This window comes from Mastomys coucha, unplaced genomic scaffold (genome assembly GCF_008632895.1).
Source record: "Mastomys coucha isolate ucsf_1 unplaced genomic scaffold, UCSF_Mcou_1 pScaffold9, whole genome shotgun sequence".
Classification (NCBI taxonomy): Eukaryota; Metazoa; Chordata; class Mammalia; order Rodentia; family Muridae; genus Mastomys; species Mastomys coucha.
Window position 1 is genome coordinate 43022051 of NW_022196915.1, and position 15900 is coordinate 43037950.

General features: G+C 39.8%; 1 protein-coding gene across 6 annotated transcripts in view; it reads left to right on the forward strand.

The window, feature by feature from the left end:
• The window catches only part of Rnf17 (ring finger protein 17), a 116440-nt gene that overhangs the window by 90783 nt on the left and 9757 nt on the right, over positions 1-15900 (forward strand). For 3 of the 6 annotated variants that reach the window (XM_031362556.1, XM_031362558.1, XM_031362562.1), the window contains 5 exons: positions 5447-5610; positions 7405-7524; positions 9155-9235; positions 11119-11244; positions 13300-13356. In XM_031362556.1, coding sequence (XP_031218416.1) covers positions 5447-5610; positions 7405-7524; positions 9155-9235; positions 11119-11244; positions 13300-13356 — 548 coding nt within the window. Of the gene's footprint in view, positions 1-5446; positions 5611-7404; positions 7525-9154; positions 9236-10052; positions 10343-11118; positions 11245-13299; positions 13357-15900 lie in introns of those variants that run through there. The other 3 variants (XM_031362560.1, XM_031362559.1, XM_031362561.1) reach the window with 3 other exon arrangements.

The following is a 15900-nucleotide window of genomic DNA, read 5'->3' on the forward strand; positions in this document are numbered from 1 at the left end:
ATTTATTCATTAATTATATGTTAATTGGGGTGGGTGGCTGTGAAAGCCAGAGGGGTTGTGTGTTGATGCAGTAGTTGTAACCCAAGCTCTAGACCTCAGGAAGGGCAGCAAGCCATCTTTTCAAAACTTTTTCTGTAAATCAATTTGGTTTGGTTTGGTCTTCCCCTTAGTCTTGAATTCCAAAAATAGTGTTTCAAAGAACTGGATCCCAGAGTTAACACTTGAATATGAACATTTCACTTAAGACCAATTGAGATAAAAATCTTGAATCACCAAGTTTATTTTAAAAGGAAGAAAATAAACAAAACAGGCAACTGTTCCAAGTTAAGTCCAAAAGCCAACCTTAAAATGTTCACACATTTTAAAATAGGCACACCAATAATAATTTTAGTATGCAGTGATTCTTTTAAATAAAAAAATATTCGAACATACATTTAGTAATTATGTTTAGGAATCTTAGAAGGAGACTAACTTTTTAATCCCATTCTCTTTTGACATGTAATTCCTGTGAGATTGCTTTATCTCATGGGTCATTAAGACCCAAGTTATCTACAGAGCCAAAGGGAGCATTTTTCTATATAGAGTCTAAGGAACCCCCAATATAGGTAAATCTAATAGTTACAACCATTAAATCTTCAGCCTTCATTAGGTCAGTTATCAGAAATCCACATTAAAACACAAAATGACACAAACACTTTACATTAGTTCAGAAGCGCACTTAAAGTGTGCATGTGTGCGTGTGTGTGTGTGTGTGTGTGTGTGTGTGTGTGTGTGTGTGTGTGTGTTGATTTTGTTTTGTTCAATACAGGATTTCAGTTCCTTGGCTGGCCTGGAACTTGTTTTGTAGCCAAGGGTGGCCCCAAATTCATAGAGATCTAACTACTTTTTGTCTTCTAAGTGCTGAGATTAAAGGCATGTGTCACCTAAAAACTCTTAAAAGAATTAGCTAAACTCTCTTAGAGACAACAAAATACCATAGGCTTCATATTCCCCATGTTAACATAAATTGCAAATATATTTCTTGTTGTTTGTTTTGTTTTTCAAGATAGGATTTCTCCATGTAGCCCTGGCTGTCCTGAAACTCACTCTGTAGACCAGTCTGGCCTCAAACTCACAGAGGTCCACCTTTCTCTGCCTCCTGAGTGCTGGGATTAAAGGTGTGCACCACCATACCCAGTTAGATCTCTCAAATTTTTAACCAAATTCAGTTATAAGCAAGACAGGTATCCCAAGAATCTTGGTCTTGATTCCACAGCACAGCAAAGGCTATGCCAATGACAATTCAAGCCCTGACAGTGAAGATATTCTATACCAGCTTGTACTGCACACTGACCAAGAAAAAGCCAATTGATTCATACATGGAGATAAAAATTAAGCCAAAGTCTAAAGGTACATGCCAAACTAGGCAACACTGAAAGCAAAGTGAGTGCTCTGCCAAACAAAATCTAACTTCTGCTGTTACATAACCAGCCATTCAGCACACAGCATAAAGTATGGAAGGGTGTTCAGCAGTTTAGAGTCCTTGGGATTGCAAGGAGCACATTCATTGTAACTGGAGCTTTAGGCCAAGCTCACATAGTGTTACAGAAGAAACTTGAATAGTAGAGTTGACATTATAAAGGATTTACTAATAAACACGCATAGAAGACTTTAAGTCACACAATGTTGAAATTAGCTAAGGGAATGCTGCCTCTAGAATACACCAAAGTAGTGTGCTAACCAGGCCTGTGAGACAGACAGAATTTAGGATGACAGGATGTAAAGGCCTGGATTATTCACCAGGACTGACCAGCGATTAGTCTTGATTCTCATACCAAAGGTGACAGTCCTGACTTACAATCAGCTACTAGACCCATTTCTCTATCAGAGAAGATGTCTCTAAATAGACAAGGGAGTGTGCAGGGTGACAACCATCTTTAAGTCTTGACCTGCCATAAAGTCCCTGGTTTCCTTCTTAAGAAAAGCATAATTTTACAGGTGGGAAAGATAACAGCTATTTGAGAGAAGATGGCAGTGGTGTGTTTAAAAATTGTGCAAGGTAAACCCTCCAAGCTGCCTAGATGGCAGGATTTGCAGTCTCCTTTTTCTGTTTAAATTGTTCAAAGTAACATAACAACCTAGGACCTAAACCCGAAAGCGATTTAAGGATGATACCATATGTGGAATGATAAGTCCAAGGTGTACATAAGTTAATAAAATATTTGATTCATGGCCAGCTCCCCGTTGAGCATTAGCCAGAGAGCTAGGTGTTACAGTATCTCATTTTCCAGAGTGTGAAATAAATTACCATCAAAAACACGGGTGCATGCTTCTGCTACAGTGCCAGTCCTACAGAGTCAAGGTTGGACTGGAGCTTGAGCTTGCTACTAAGTGTTTGCTTAACTTGCAAAAGCCCTGAGTTTGGATCCCAGCACTCTGAAAACTTCTTTCTTTCTACTCTGAGATTAAAAACATGTTCTACTGTATGATTTTTATAGAAGACATATGCAATTCTTCTTTTTTGTTGTTGCTTTATTTTTGCCTGCTTTTATATGTCACTAGAGCAAGCAGGGACCTCTTTTTAATATTTTAGACAGCATTGCACTGTGTGGCCCAAGCTGGCCTTTTTTTTTTTTTTTTAGTCTCCTGGGACTGCTTCTCACTGGTAGGATTATAGGAATATACTACCCAACCTGGCCTTACAGTTTTATATGTCAGATAAGTCTTAGCCCCGTAACTGAGTTTTAGAAAGCTGTAAAGAAGACATTTGACTTCACTTTTGTAAAGATATAATAATTTTGGCTTAGCCCATTGCCTAGTGTGCTTCACTTGCCCTACTGCTAGGTAAGGCTGCCTTTCCCAGAAATCCTAGTTCCACTCTCAATAGTATGGTCACCTGCACAAGATGTGCAGAGACCACACCAGCAGGAGCACAGACCCCACCCCAAGATGGATGGCCATGTACACACAAACTGTATAAATGAGGTCATGAGTTGGGGACACAGACTGGGGACACTGGAAGAGTTGGATCCAAGAGGGAAGTGGAAAGAATAAAAGCATAAAACCCTCAAATTAAAAGAAAAAAGTCCATAAGTGCATGGATTTTTCTAAACTTTGTTTATTCTCTATATATCCTCCTTAATCTTAATATAGCTTTTTCCCTCTTTAATATATATTATGTAGTGTGCACATAAGTTTCTTGTTCTATGTCCCATCTGTCAGTGCAAAGCACAGCTCTTGCTCCAATGGATATAAAAAAAAAAATCAGTTATTCTGAGCAGTCTATGAGTGACTGTGGATTGGGAATATGGATTCAAGTCTCACTGAATGACATGTTCCAGTGTAGAAATGGTTGCATTTTTTAAATAATCACAAAAAAAAAGTTATAAATCGGTGCATTTGGATGCTCTCTATGAAAAAAGAAAATGAAAGTTTGAATTTGTTAAAATAGAAAGAAATTACAGTAAACACTTGAAAGTTGAAGGGCCTCTGAGAAGATTTGGAACCTTCTTAAAGACCTGGATTTGCATACACATGCAATGAATGTGTGCTTTCTGAAATGATCTCTAGTTCACTCATGTAACTCTACCACTCACGGGCTTAGGCTCAGCAGCTCCCTTAAGGGACTCCTGATGATAACGGTTTAGTAGCTAGGAATATGCTGGCATTTTTCTCTCATATGTTGAGCACCTAAATGCAGATTTTTTAGTTTGGGAAACAAAACCTGTAAATACTTCAGACCTAGAATAACAACAGCTAATCTGGAAGCTTTATTTGACATGTTTAATCATTACTAAAACTATTTAGCTGTCATGAACTGGTATCCCATCCAGTTCTCTTGGGTACAGATAATGTGAATAGATGCTGTCTTACCCAACTTACAGAGAAGAAACTTATGCGTATACACCTACCTAAGACAGTAAAACTGAAGAAGTAAGACTGAGGTGATCACCAACTCCAGAGCTTGCCTTCATTGGAGTCAGTTATTGGAGCATATAGATACTGTGGAAATAATGGGGCAATTTGTAGTGAAAAAAAATTAAAGATGGGACTCGGGAGATTAGTTCAGTCAGGAAAGCCAGACAGCATATGAGCCTCAGTTCCATCTCTAGAACCCACTTAAAAAGCCAAGTGTGAGGTTGAGGAGAAGGCTCAGTGGGTGAAGTGCTTGCTGAACAAAGATGAGGTCCTGAGCTCAGATGTCTAGACTCACATAAAACCTGAGTGTAGAAGCACATGTCTGTAATCCCCAAAGCTGGGAGCAGATAGGTAGATTGTAGGGATTCAGTAGCCAGCGCTGTCTAATTAGCTAAGACAGAGAATTCCAGGTTCAGTAAGAGACCCTGTCTCTGAAAATGAGGTGAAGAAGCAATTGAGGAAACCTGGACATCAGTATCCTGCTCCACAAGTGCTCCCATGAGCAAGCATTCTGCATGCAACATCTGCACTCAGCATGCATGGATTCTCTCTCACACACACTATTAGAAAATACATTTATTTTAGAAAGTGGGCATGGTGACAAGTGGATCTTTGGGACTTGCTGGGCAGCCAGCCTAATCTATAGCTTCAGTAGCATGAGACTCAGTCTCAGCAAGAAAAAGGTAGACTTGACTGGAGAGATGGCTCAGTGGGTAAGAGCACTGACTGCTCTCCCAGAGGTTCTGAGTTCAATTCCCAGCAGTTACATGGTGACTCATAGCCATCTGTAATGGGATCTGGTACCCTCTTCTGGTGTGTCTGAAGACAGCAACAGTGTATTCATATAAATAAAATAAATAATTAAAAAGAAGAGAAAGGTAGACCAGTGTTGAGGAATGACATTTGTGGTGGTCCCCTGGCCTCTGCACGCACCTTCACACATGTATTCACACCAAGAAAAGTTAGAATTTTAACACATCTCCATTATTATCTCTACCTAAGCCCAGACTTAATACATGACCTGTGCTCTACTTATCTGCGCTGTCAAACTGACACTTTAAACCCTTAGTTCTTTCATGTTAGGCTATCTGGTATGTGTTTAATTGAAAAGAGTGCTTTATGATAATTGTATATTCAGAATAACAAAGATAAAGTATTCAAATGCTGTTAGTAAAAAAAATTGTTTTTTTTTTTTGTTTGTTTGTTTTTTTGTTTTTTTTTTTTTTTGTGACAAGGTTTCTCTATGTCACCTACATTGTCCTAGAACTTGCTCTGTAAACCAGGCTGGCCTCAAACTCACAGAGATCCACCTGCCTCTGCCTCCCAAGTGCTGAGATTAAAAGTGTATGCTGCTACCACCTGACTGTTTATTAGTAAAATTTTTAAAAATGTGTAATTTGTACTGCCTGATTTAAATGTTTATAAAAATTCTGTTGGAAGCTCAATCTTAATTCTTTGTATTACCTAAGTTAGGAAGTTATTAGATTGTTGGTAAAATGTAAATAATAATATTTTCCAATATGTATTATATTTTCAATAAATTCTACAGAGTGTGAGCTCATAAAAATGATGGATGAAATTCAAAGCAATTTAAAGTGCCTTGGTCTTTTGGAGCCATATTTCTGGAAGAAGGGAGAACCTTGTGCAGTGAGAGGATCTGATACTTTGTGGTACCGTGGCAAAGTTATGGAGGTTGTGGGAGGCAGCATCCGGGTGAGTCTGACTAATCACTAGAGGAGTGCACGGTCAGAAATTAGATTAAAACACCTTTTGGTGAACTTAGGAAGGTGAATACGTTGCACTGTTGTTTGTAACAAGAATTTTTATTTTCTTTTGTTGCTCTTGCTATTTTTGTTCTGCTTGAGTTTTGGCTTTGAGACATGGTCTCGCTCTGTTGGCCATCCATGCTGTTTAGTATCCTCCCACCTAGTGCCAGGATTATAGACCTGCATCACTACACCTAGCCTTTGTTTCCAAATAGACTGGAAAGTGAATAGTGAAGAAATCACTGCAGGTGATTTAAGTTATACACATGTGTTTGCAGAGGCCAGATCCTCAGGAGCTGGGATTACAGGTAGCAGCTGGGCGCTGCTTGATGTGGTTGCTAGAAACCTTAAGTTGGGGGCTAGAGAGATGGCTCAGTGGTTAAGAGCACTGACTGCTCTTCTGAAGGTCCTGAGTTCAAATCCCAGCAACCACATGGTGGCTCACAACCATCTGTAATGGGATCTGATGTGTAATAAATAAATAAGTCTTTAAAAAGAAAGAAAGAAAGAAACCTTAACTCGGATCTTCTGCAAGAGCTGCACATGCTCTTAACTCTGAGCTGTCTCTCTAGCCCCGTCTTAGTGTAATATCTGTGTGTATTTGTGGGGTCTCATGTGCACCACTGCATGTATGTAGAAGTCAGGGAAGCTTTGTGGAGTCAGGTCTCTGCTTCCATCTTTGCATGATTTCAGGGACTGAACCCAGGTTGTCAGGTTTACTCAGCAAGCACTTCTGTCTGCCAAGTCATCTTACCAGCTTCTGAATACCCACATTTTAAAAATAATGATGAAAACATTTTACTTATAGCTACCTGTATGAACACTTCTTTTAACAGTTTCATTCTCTATGACAAATCTTAATTTAGTTATCTTTCCAGAATATGGTGTGGGATCTTCCTTTCTCCCTTTATGAGGCATGGTCTCAGTATGCAGGTGTGGAGACCAGGCTGGCCTCTAAGGCAGAGATCTCCCTCCCTCTGCTCCTGAGTGCTAGGATGCCCTGCCATTGGGTACAACCTTTTAGCTTGTTTTGTCTTTTGTAGATTATGTAGTGTAGACAGGCCTTGAGGTCCAAATCCTCCTGCCTCAGCCTCCTAAGATCTGAGATTATAGACACCAGCCCTTGCCTTTCTGTTCATTTGTGCTCATTTGTTTGTTGTTTGAAACAGGGTTTTGTTGTTTAGCCATGGCTGGAATGGAACACACTATGTAACTCAAGCTGTTCTTGAACTTGTAGCAGTCCTTCTCTTGAAGTTAGAGCCATCTTAAGACCCAGTTAAACTTTAGAATGTTGTTGATCATTAGTGACTGTGTGGGGAAAGATGCTTTCTGTCATACATGTTGGAATAAGGACAGTTCTGTGGAGTGTGTTTTTTCCTTTCACATTTATATGCATTCCAGGGATCAAACTCAGGTCTTCAGTCTTGGAGGGAGAAAGAAAGAGAGGGTGTTGTGTGGGTGTTTTGCCTGCATGTAGTCTATGCACCATGTGTGTGCAATGGCCCCAGGATCCAGAAGAAGTGTTGGATCCCCTGAAACTGGAGTTACAGACAGGTTGTGAGCCATCATATGGATGCTAGGGGCTGAACTCAGATCCTCTGGAAGAACAGCCAGTGCTCTTCACTGATAAACCATAGACCACCACCACCAAATAAAAAAACTTTTTAAAACTAGGAAATCCCCTTTGTCATACAGCTTTTAGTAATACATTTTAACCAAAATTTTACTTGGTCTGTTTTAGGTCCAGTATTTAGATCATGGGTTCACTGAGAAGATTCCACAGTGCCATCTGTATCCTATTTTGCTATACCCTGATACACCCCAGTTCTGTATTCCCTGTCAGCTCTATCAGACTTTACCGGTGAGCACAGAGTAATTTGTGGGTAATTTTAAATATTGCCTTATATTAGTAATTTAGAAATATTTTGTATTTTCAAAAGTAATACAAATTTTTCTTTTAAGTTTTTGGTGGTGGTGATGGGTTTATTCTGTTTGTTTCTAAAGGCAGGATCTCACTGTATAGCCTTGGGTGTCATGGAACTCACTATGTAGACCAGGCTGACCTCAAACTCATAGATTCTCCTGCCTCTACCTCCCAAGTACTGAAATTAAAGACATGCGCCACCATACCTGGCTAAGGGTTTGTTTTGAATGTGTCTAAGATGAATGCTTTGCCTGCGTGTGTGTAAGTGTACCATGTGCGTGTAGTGCTCAGAGAGGCCAGAGATGGAGTCTAGAGCCCCTGAACTGAGTTACAGAAGCTCCTTGGCTGTCGTGGAGGCAGAGTTAGAGATGCTTGCCAGACACCATGTGAGTGCTGGGAACCAGGTCCTCTAGAAGTGTTCTTAACCACTGAGGTTTTTTTCTCCAGCCCCCACCCCCCAATACAAAATTTAAAAATACCTACAAGTAAAAGACAGCTCCAGGCTTTTAATGAGGAAGACAACAAAAATATATGACAATATATAAAACCTGTGAGTAAATGGCTCATAGGTTATGTTCATGTTATGCTGATAAGGCATAATCTGTTGTGTTATCAATAACAAAGCTCAAACAGTAAACTCCTCTCCTTTCCTGTTGTAGTTTTTGGGGCTCCAGGGTCAGGAATGGCTCAGCTGGGTGGTTTGGAAATGAGTCCTTTGTGATAGTGATTCAAGATATCATTGGAGTGTGTCCATTCAGAGGATCCCTGGGGACCCATGAGCTAAGGACTCATCACACGGCTGTTATCTCACCTAGAGGTTCTGACATGTTAAGAAATTTTATAGTTTTAAATTTAGTATGTTTTAAAGTTTGGAGGGTTGTTTTAGAGTGTTCTTTTCGGGGAGTCGTCTTGTAATTTTGGAGAAAAAGATCTTTTGTAGCCTAGTCTCTAACACCCCCTATAGTAGAGGATGACCTTGAATTCTGATTCTCCTACTTCCACTTCCTAGGTGATGGGGTCATAGGTATGTGCCACCATTCCTAGTTAGTGTGATTCTGATGATCAAATCCAGGGTCTGGTGCATGCTAGGCAAGCACTCTACTGGCTAAGCTTCATCCCCCGCCCTAGTTTATGCTTTGAAAGTAAAAGACATTGAGTATGTTAGGGATAAGCTCAGACAAATAGGATTTTTTAAAAAGATATCTTGTATTTTTCTATTATGTACATGTTCATGTGTGGGTATGTACGTAAGTATGGGTATCCACATAGTCCAGAAGGGAAGTCCCATGTCCTGGAGTAGAGTTACAGGTAGCTGTAAGCTGTCCAGCATGGATGCGGGGACCAGATACCAGTTCTCTGAAAGAGGAGGAGGAACTCAGAGCTGCTAAACCGTCTCTCCAGCCCCCAAAGAGACATTTTAAAGAGATTTTTTGTTGACTGTCTGTGATACTCAGGTGTATTTAGTTTTACTACCAGGCATTCCCTGCTTGTGGCTGTATCTTTGCATCTTAATTTATTCTTTCTTGGTCACACATTATAGAAGTATACGTGTGTTCATTCCACACAGGTTGGGAATGTCTGGCAGCCAGATGCCATAGAGCTGCTTCAGGAGCTGCTTTCAAAGAGAGAGGTGGACATTCACATTATGGTAAGTGGCCTTTAAAGTATAGGTGGGTGAAACTGTTTGCCGTGAAGTAATTTGAAGACTGTTTTTATGATAGGCCATGTTATATGTGTCATTCATATGTGAATATAAGTTATTTGTTAACATATAAGACATTGCTATTTTGGTTCCTATGCTTGTTTTGAGCAAGCCTAATTTTGAACAAGTTGCTGAGACATTTCATAAGCATTAAAGTGGATGATTGAAAGATTTGTCACTTTCTTTACATAAATGCAGGCAAAATGACATTGTTGATGTAGAGTCAGCTGTCATACAGCACTGTGTGTGGTGCGGACAGTCCTAGCAGAGCATGTCACAATCCCTAGCCTCAGAGTCCTCCCCTAGTTAGTGAAGCCAGCTATCCATACTGCAAAACGGCATGAGCCAGGGGACTGTGGGAAAACAGGCACAGCAGAATTGAAGGTGACAGTCCTGAGAAGGAAGCAGAAGGTGTCCTGGGACAGCATAGGAAGTAGTCAGGTAGAGGATAGAGGTTTCTAGAAAGGGAAGGAAAGGAGAGTAGAAGGCAAGCATGGCCCTGTGATGTAATAAGGTTAGTCCACAACTGGTTGAGGCCTGGTGTCAGGAAAGAAGAAAATGGTTAGGAAAATGTTCCTGTATTCAAGAGCCACAGTATCCACCTAAATAAAGAAGCTGGTAGGTTAGTAGTAAGAGTTCTTACCCAGCTACTCCAAGAGTCCTCAAGTCTCCTATTGTAAGGTGGAAATTCAAATTTTTTTACATAGTCAAGGTAGCTGTCTTTACAACTTAGTTCTCAGTAAATCCACCACTTGTTTTGCAGACTGTGAATGCTCAGTGCTCCTTAACCCACTTGACTCCATGCCCTGCCTAAATATGCTCCTCCAGCGTTAGATACACTGAGAAATGCTACTGAGGCCTGAACAAAACAGTCAAAAACCAAGCCTGTGGAGCCTCCAGATTCGTGGTGAAAAGATAAGAGATAAAGACAGAGTGGCCTCAGCGACCTCTCCAGTGTACTAGGCAGATAAGGCCTTGGCAGCAGAGAACTCTGGTGTTGAGATGCAGCTAAGAAGGGGTTCTGTGCCAACACAGTAATCAGGTGACATTTCAGTCAAGGCTGTAAGGTGTGGCAAGACAGGGCATGCTGTTGCTGGGAGAAGGTACCAAGGGCCCACCTAGAAATGGCAGAGTTTGGAAGGATTGGCAGAGATGTGCTTGAGAGGCCCTAACCTACACTGCCACACAGGCACGCAGGGTTTGACATAAAATATATTCTAGTATTTCCTTCTGGCTGCCCCATATGGCTAGTTAGTAAAAAAAACAAGCAGATGGACCTGCCCAAAACCATTTCCTCTTCCTCTGTGAGGATGTGAATGTAGAGAAAGGAGAAACTAATGGAAATGGGGAAGAGATTGCCACAGAAATAATCAACATATTAACCAAATAACCAGCTGTGGACATGCCAGTGTGGTAATTGTGAGTGGACTTGGTCGTCAGTGCTAAAGCCATCAGCATGGTCTCTCGTGAGAATGTTGATGTCTTCTGGCTCCTGCCGTTTTGGAGATGTTTAGTTAAAATTCATTTCATCCCCTCTTAGTATAAATTAGTATATCATCTAAAGATGATCCATCTGTAGTTTCTAGTGAGTAACTGGGAAATCTGATACAGATACACAATACACAAGTATATTTTACGTAAGTCAAAGAGTAGAGTTACTGCTTCATAATCTGCCAGAGTATCAGGAGAAAGGTTCTTTGCAGTGAGTCTTTACTCAAACTGGGAGGCTGTGCTGTTGTCAGAAACCCAGTTTCATATTTGCTGACTATAAAATCTTAGGCACCAAGTAATGTGTTTACAGTAACAGTCTTCATTATTGAATTTAATAGGAATTGCCTGACACTCCATGGGGGAAGTTGTCTATCCATCTCTATTTCGATGGAATGTCACTTTCTCATTTTATGGCCCATCATAAATACTGTATTTTTGAACATACTGAGGAGATATTTAAAGAAGTAAGTGAATTGTTTTTCTATATAATATACACTTTAACTGATTCTAATTAAAATGTCACACTCTGTCTTACACCTCAAGTCTTTTGATATGTCTCCTGTAGCTCAGGTTGGCCTTAAAATCCTAATCCTTGTTCCTCCTTTAATCCTTCCAGCTTCTGGGATTGCAGGCAGGTGCTGCCAGAGTCTGCAGTTCTGAAATGTGGCCTACCTACCTGACCTGATCTGTTGGGGGGGAAGGGGGTCTGAGATAAGAATTTCTCAATTCTTTTTCTGAAAAAGAACTGTCATGCTTTATATGTTCTGAAAAACATTTCATTTACATTAAAACTCTATTACTGTTTCTCTGCCTTCTGCCCTAGTAGGATATAAAGAATATGTTAGCTAGTGTTGTTGAATTTGAACATGAGGTGCACTGTATAAAATCTGTATAAAATTTTATGCCAGTAAATGGCTCTGTCCCCACTTAAAATGTCTTTTGACTTGAACTAGAAGTCATATATTACAAGGTAAGTCCCTAAACCCAAAATATTATAATCTAAAATTGAAAATGTTTCAAGTGCCAAAAGATACCAAGTACTAGCATTCATATTTTAGCTGAGCATGATGGAGCAGGCCTGTAACTCCAGCATCTGCAGGTGAAACAGTGCTATTAGAAGGTCCAGGGCATCCTTAAACTGCCTGGGGAATCCTAGGTCAGCTCGTGCTGCATAAGACTGTGACTCAGAAAATAAAATAGGATTTTAAACATTTTATTGTTTTAATTTTTGTTTCATGTATATGAATGCCTTGCCTCCATATGTATTTGTGGACAATATGCATGCCTGGTGTCCCAGTGGCATCAGAAAGAGGATGTCAGATCCCCTGGAGTTACAGATTCTAGGACTTGAACCCAGGTCTTCTACAAGAGCAAGTGCTTTTAACAGCTGAGCCATATCTCTAGCCTCTTACTTGTTTTTAAGCCCTGAAGATAGAGCCTACAGTCTGGTCTCATGCGTGCTAGGCAGGTATCCTACCACGGAGCCTTACCTAAGCACTTCTCCTACCTGGTGATTTTTGCCTTCAATGGTTTTTGGTATTTTATACTTCAAGCTGCTGAAAACCTTTCCGAGGACTGTGCGCGATAACATATCACAAGATTGTTTGTCAAGAGTCATAGTTCATTTGATAGCTTGTTTTTTCTTTTCTTTTTTAACTTGTAAATTGCATTTTATTTACTTTGGGTGTATGTGTGTATACATATGGATGCTGAAGTACATGTGCGGAAGTCAGAGAACAACTCTAAAGAGTTGGTTCTTCCCTTCCATCATATGGGCTTCAGGGAGCAAACTAGAGCATCAGGCTTGGCAGCAAACACCTTTACGGGCTGAGTCCTTCCATCGGCCTTCAGTGCATTTTTTAGTTTATTAATAAATTATTTGAGAAAACAGCCGATTGCAAGAAAATACTGAGTTTTCTGTCAGCATAAAACAATGTCTTTGTTGTGGTGAGTATGAGGTGAGTGGTGGGGAGCTTGCTGTGCTCCATTCACAGCACTGCCTTAGTGAAGAGCCACTGTGGTACAGACAGCACTGAGGAGGCGGGGCAGGTGATCTCTCTGAGGCCGGAGGGGTCATAGCAAGTTCAGGCCAGCCAGTGCTACAGAGTGTACACAGTGAGACCCTATCTCAAAAAATAATAAATAGGAAAACCGCGTCTTGTCACAGAGAAGCTGGCATCACTTTGTGCCTGTAACCCTTTCTGTGACTGTCTCCTTACAGCAGAGGAGTGTGACTGCAGTTTATAAAGACTGCTCAGTCTCTCCCTGTTACTACCCACAAGGAGTGAGGGTAGTGAATCACCACTGAAGTGTTCAGAAAACATTTAGGGATTCTTGGAATTGGAATATAAATAAAATATGTAAATAGTAGATATTCTTGTGTTAATCTGAAAATCTAAGTGAATGCCAACATGACTTATGCAATCTAATTTTTGTAAAGTACAAAAATACCTTAAAGCAGTATTTTGTTAGTAGATAAAAGTAGCTTTTTAGTGATGAATAATATTGTATTCTTTTAGAAACCAAGAGGTAAGAATAAAAAGTATGAAGATGAAAACTGGAAAATAAGATTTGAGGTAAGTTATAACTCAGATATTTTGAAAGCCTCTCATCAGTAGAAAGGATCCAATTCACAGCCACAAGATGGCTCAGCTGGTGAGGGCAGTTGCTGCCTAGACCGACAGCTGAATTCGATACCCAAAACTCAGATGATGGAAGGAGAGGCCTGGCTCCTACAAATTGTCTTCTGACTGCAATAGATACCCATCCTCTGACACTTGCTCACCACACATAGTAACTAAAAATTAAATTAAGAAAAAAATTGAGACAGGGTCTCACTATGAAGCCATGTAGACCAGGCAAGCCTTAAACTCACAAAGAAAGTCTACCTGTCTCTGCCTTAAGTGCTGCTATTAAAGGGGTTGCTGCCGTGCCCAGCCACAGTTTTTCATTAAAAGAATACTTTAAAAGAAGAAAATCTAGAATTGTTTTCTTTCTCATATCCACTTTATTGAGCTACAATTTACATAAAATAAATTTGTTTTCCTCAAATATGTAATTCATTGGATTTAGCTGTTATTGAGCTGTGCAGCTAACACCACTAAATGAAGAACAGTCTAAAAGAAAGGAACCACAGTCACCTCCGTCCTCCCCTTGCTCAGTGTTTGGTAACATTCAGTCTGGATTTTCCTACTCAGTGACGTCACTGTATGCTCCTTTATCCTCATTTTCCCCTCATCTTTTTCTTTCTTTTTAAAAATAATAGTTCTTACTTTTTATTACATTTATTTATTGGGGGGAGATATGCACATACCATATCCCATATGTGGAGGTCAAAGGACATCTTGAGGGAGTCAATTAAGTCCTTCCCCATCTGAGTCCTGGGGATTAAACCAGGTCATCAAGTTTGTGGGCAAGCACTTGTATCAGCTTAGCCATCTCACCAGCCTTCTTAGTCTGTTGCCAGTGTTTATACATGTAATATGTAGCAGTACTTGATTCTGTTTAATAATAAACAAAAGTTCCATTGTGTCTTCTGTTCATTCACTTGTCTGTTGGTGGACAGTGGCTTATTTCCACCATTTGGTGATGGTGGGCACTACTTTCCATAAGCACTTATGTGTAGGCTTGTATGTGTAAGCTTCCTCATGGGTGTTCAGTCTGATGACTTCAGGGAGCTTGAGACCATCCTGCACAATGGGGCTTCATTTTCTTCACAGCCTCAGCGCTGGTGAGGCCTTTTCCTTCCCATCCTAGGATACATGTCCGGGAGCTTATCATTGTGTGTGTTATCTATATTTCTGATGACTAGTAATGTTGAACTTTTTCCCATGGGGTTAATATTTTTAATGTTTTTTAGAGAAATTCAAATTCACTATTTTAGTTCAATTATCTTTTTTATTGTAGTTGTAGGAATTCTTCATACATGTTATATACAAGTTCTTTTCAGATGCACAATTTACAGATATTTTCTTCCTATTCTGTGGGTAGAAATATTTTTTTATTTTTTTTATTTTTTGGTGTGTTTTGTAAAAAAAGTCCTTAAGAAGTAGTCCAGGCTAGCCTAGTTCACTATGCAACTTAAACTGACCTTAAATTTATAGTCCTCCTGCCTCACCCTCGTGAGTGCTGAGTGCCCAAGTCTATAGCTTGCACCTTATTATTTTAATTATTTGTGTGAGTACCTATCTATATGTGAGTTTGTGCACAACAGTGTAGATGTCTTCAGAGACCAGAAGAGGACAACACATCCCTTAAAGCTGTGGCAGTTAGGAGCCACCTAATATGGGTGCTGGGTGCTGGGAACTAAACTCAGATCCTCTACAAGAGCAGTAAGTGTTATTTAACCACAGAGCCATTGCTCCAGGCCTTTCTCTTCTATCTTGCCCCACCCCCATTTCTTTAAGAGCCTTTAAATTTAATGAAATCCAATTTGTTTCTTTTGTTCTTTGCATCACTTTTGATTCTGGAAGAATTTTTCTGTCATTTGGTTTTTAAGAGGTGGGGATCAGATCCTAGTGCCTCACAAATGCTAGGCAAACTATCATTGTGCTGTATCCCTAGGAGGAGTTAAGCTTTCTTGGTACAATATCATGTCTATGTTTATAAAACCTGAAGTGCTTCTTACTTTGTAAAAAGTAAAATTACAAAATGGGTGTCACTTCTTACAAAACTTTCCTATGTTTAGATATTTTGCCCCCTCTTGGAAATATTAAATAGTAACAAAGTAACCTACAAATTTGAAGATGATGACTTTTTTCTTTATGTTACTACATTCCTAAAAAAGAAGATACTGCTCGTTTTTGTAGAATACCTGCACCTACACCATGAATATTCCTTTTCTTTAACTGCTGACTCCCATGATCCTCTTGAGAATTGTATGCATTTTTTCCCTCATACTTTATAGAACTTAAGAAAGAGCCTTCTTACTTTAACTTATCTCTTGTGAGTATTTCAAGTGTTATTTTAGTTTTCTTATGTAGTAGGTAACTATTACAAAAGTAAATAAATGCAGTGGAATAAGCCCCCCCCCCAGACCCCACATGGATATACAAGCCTTTAATTTTTAATTTTAGTACTTTAATTTTAGTAGAGGCAGAGACAGGATGATCTCTGTGAAT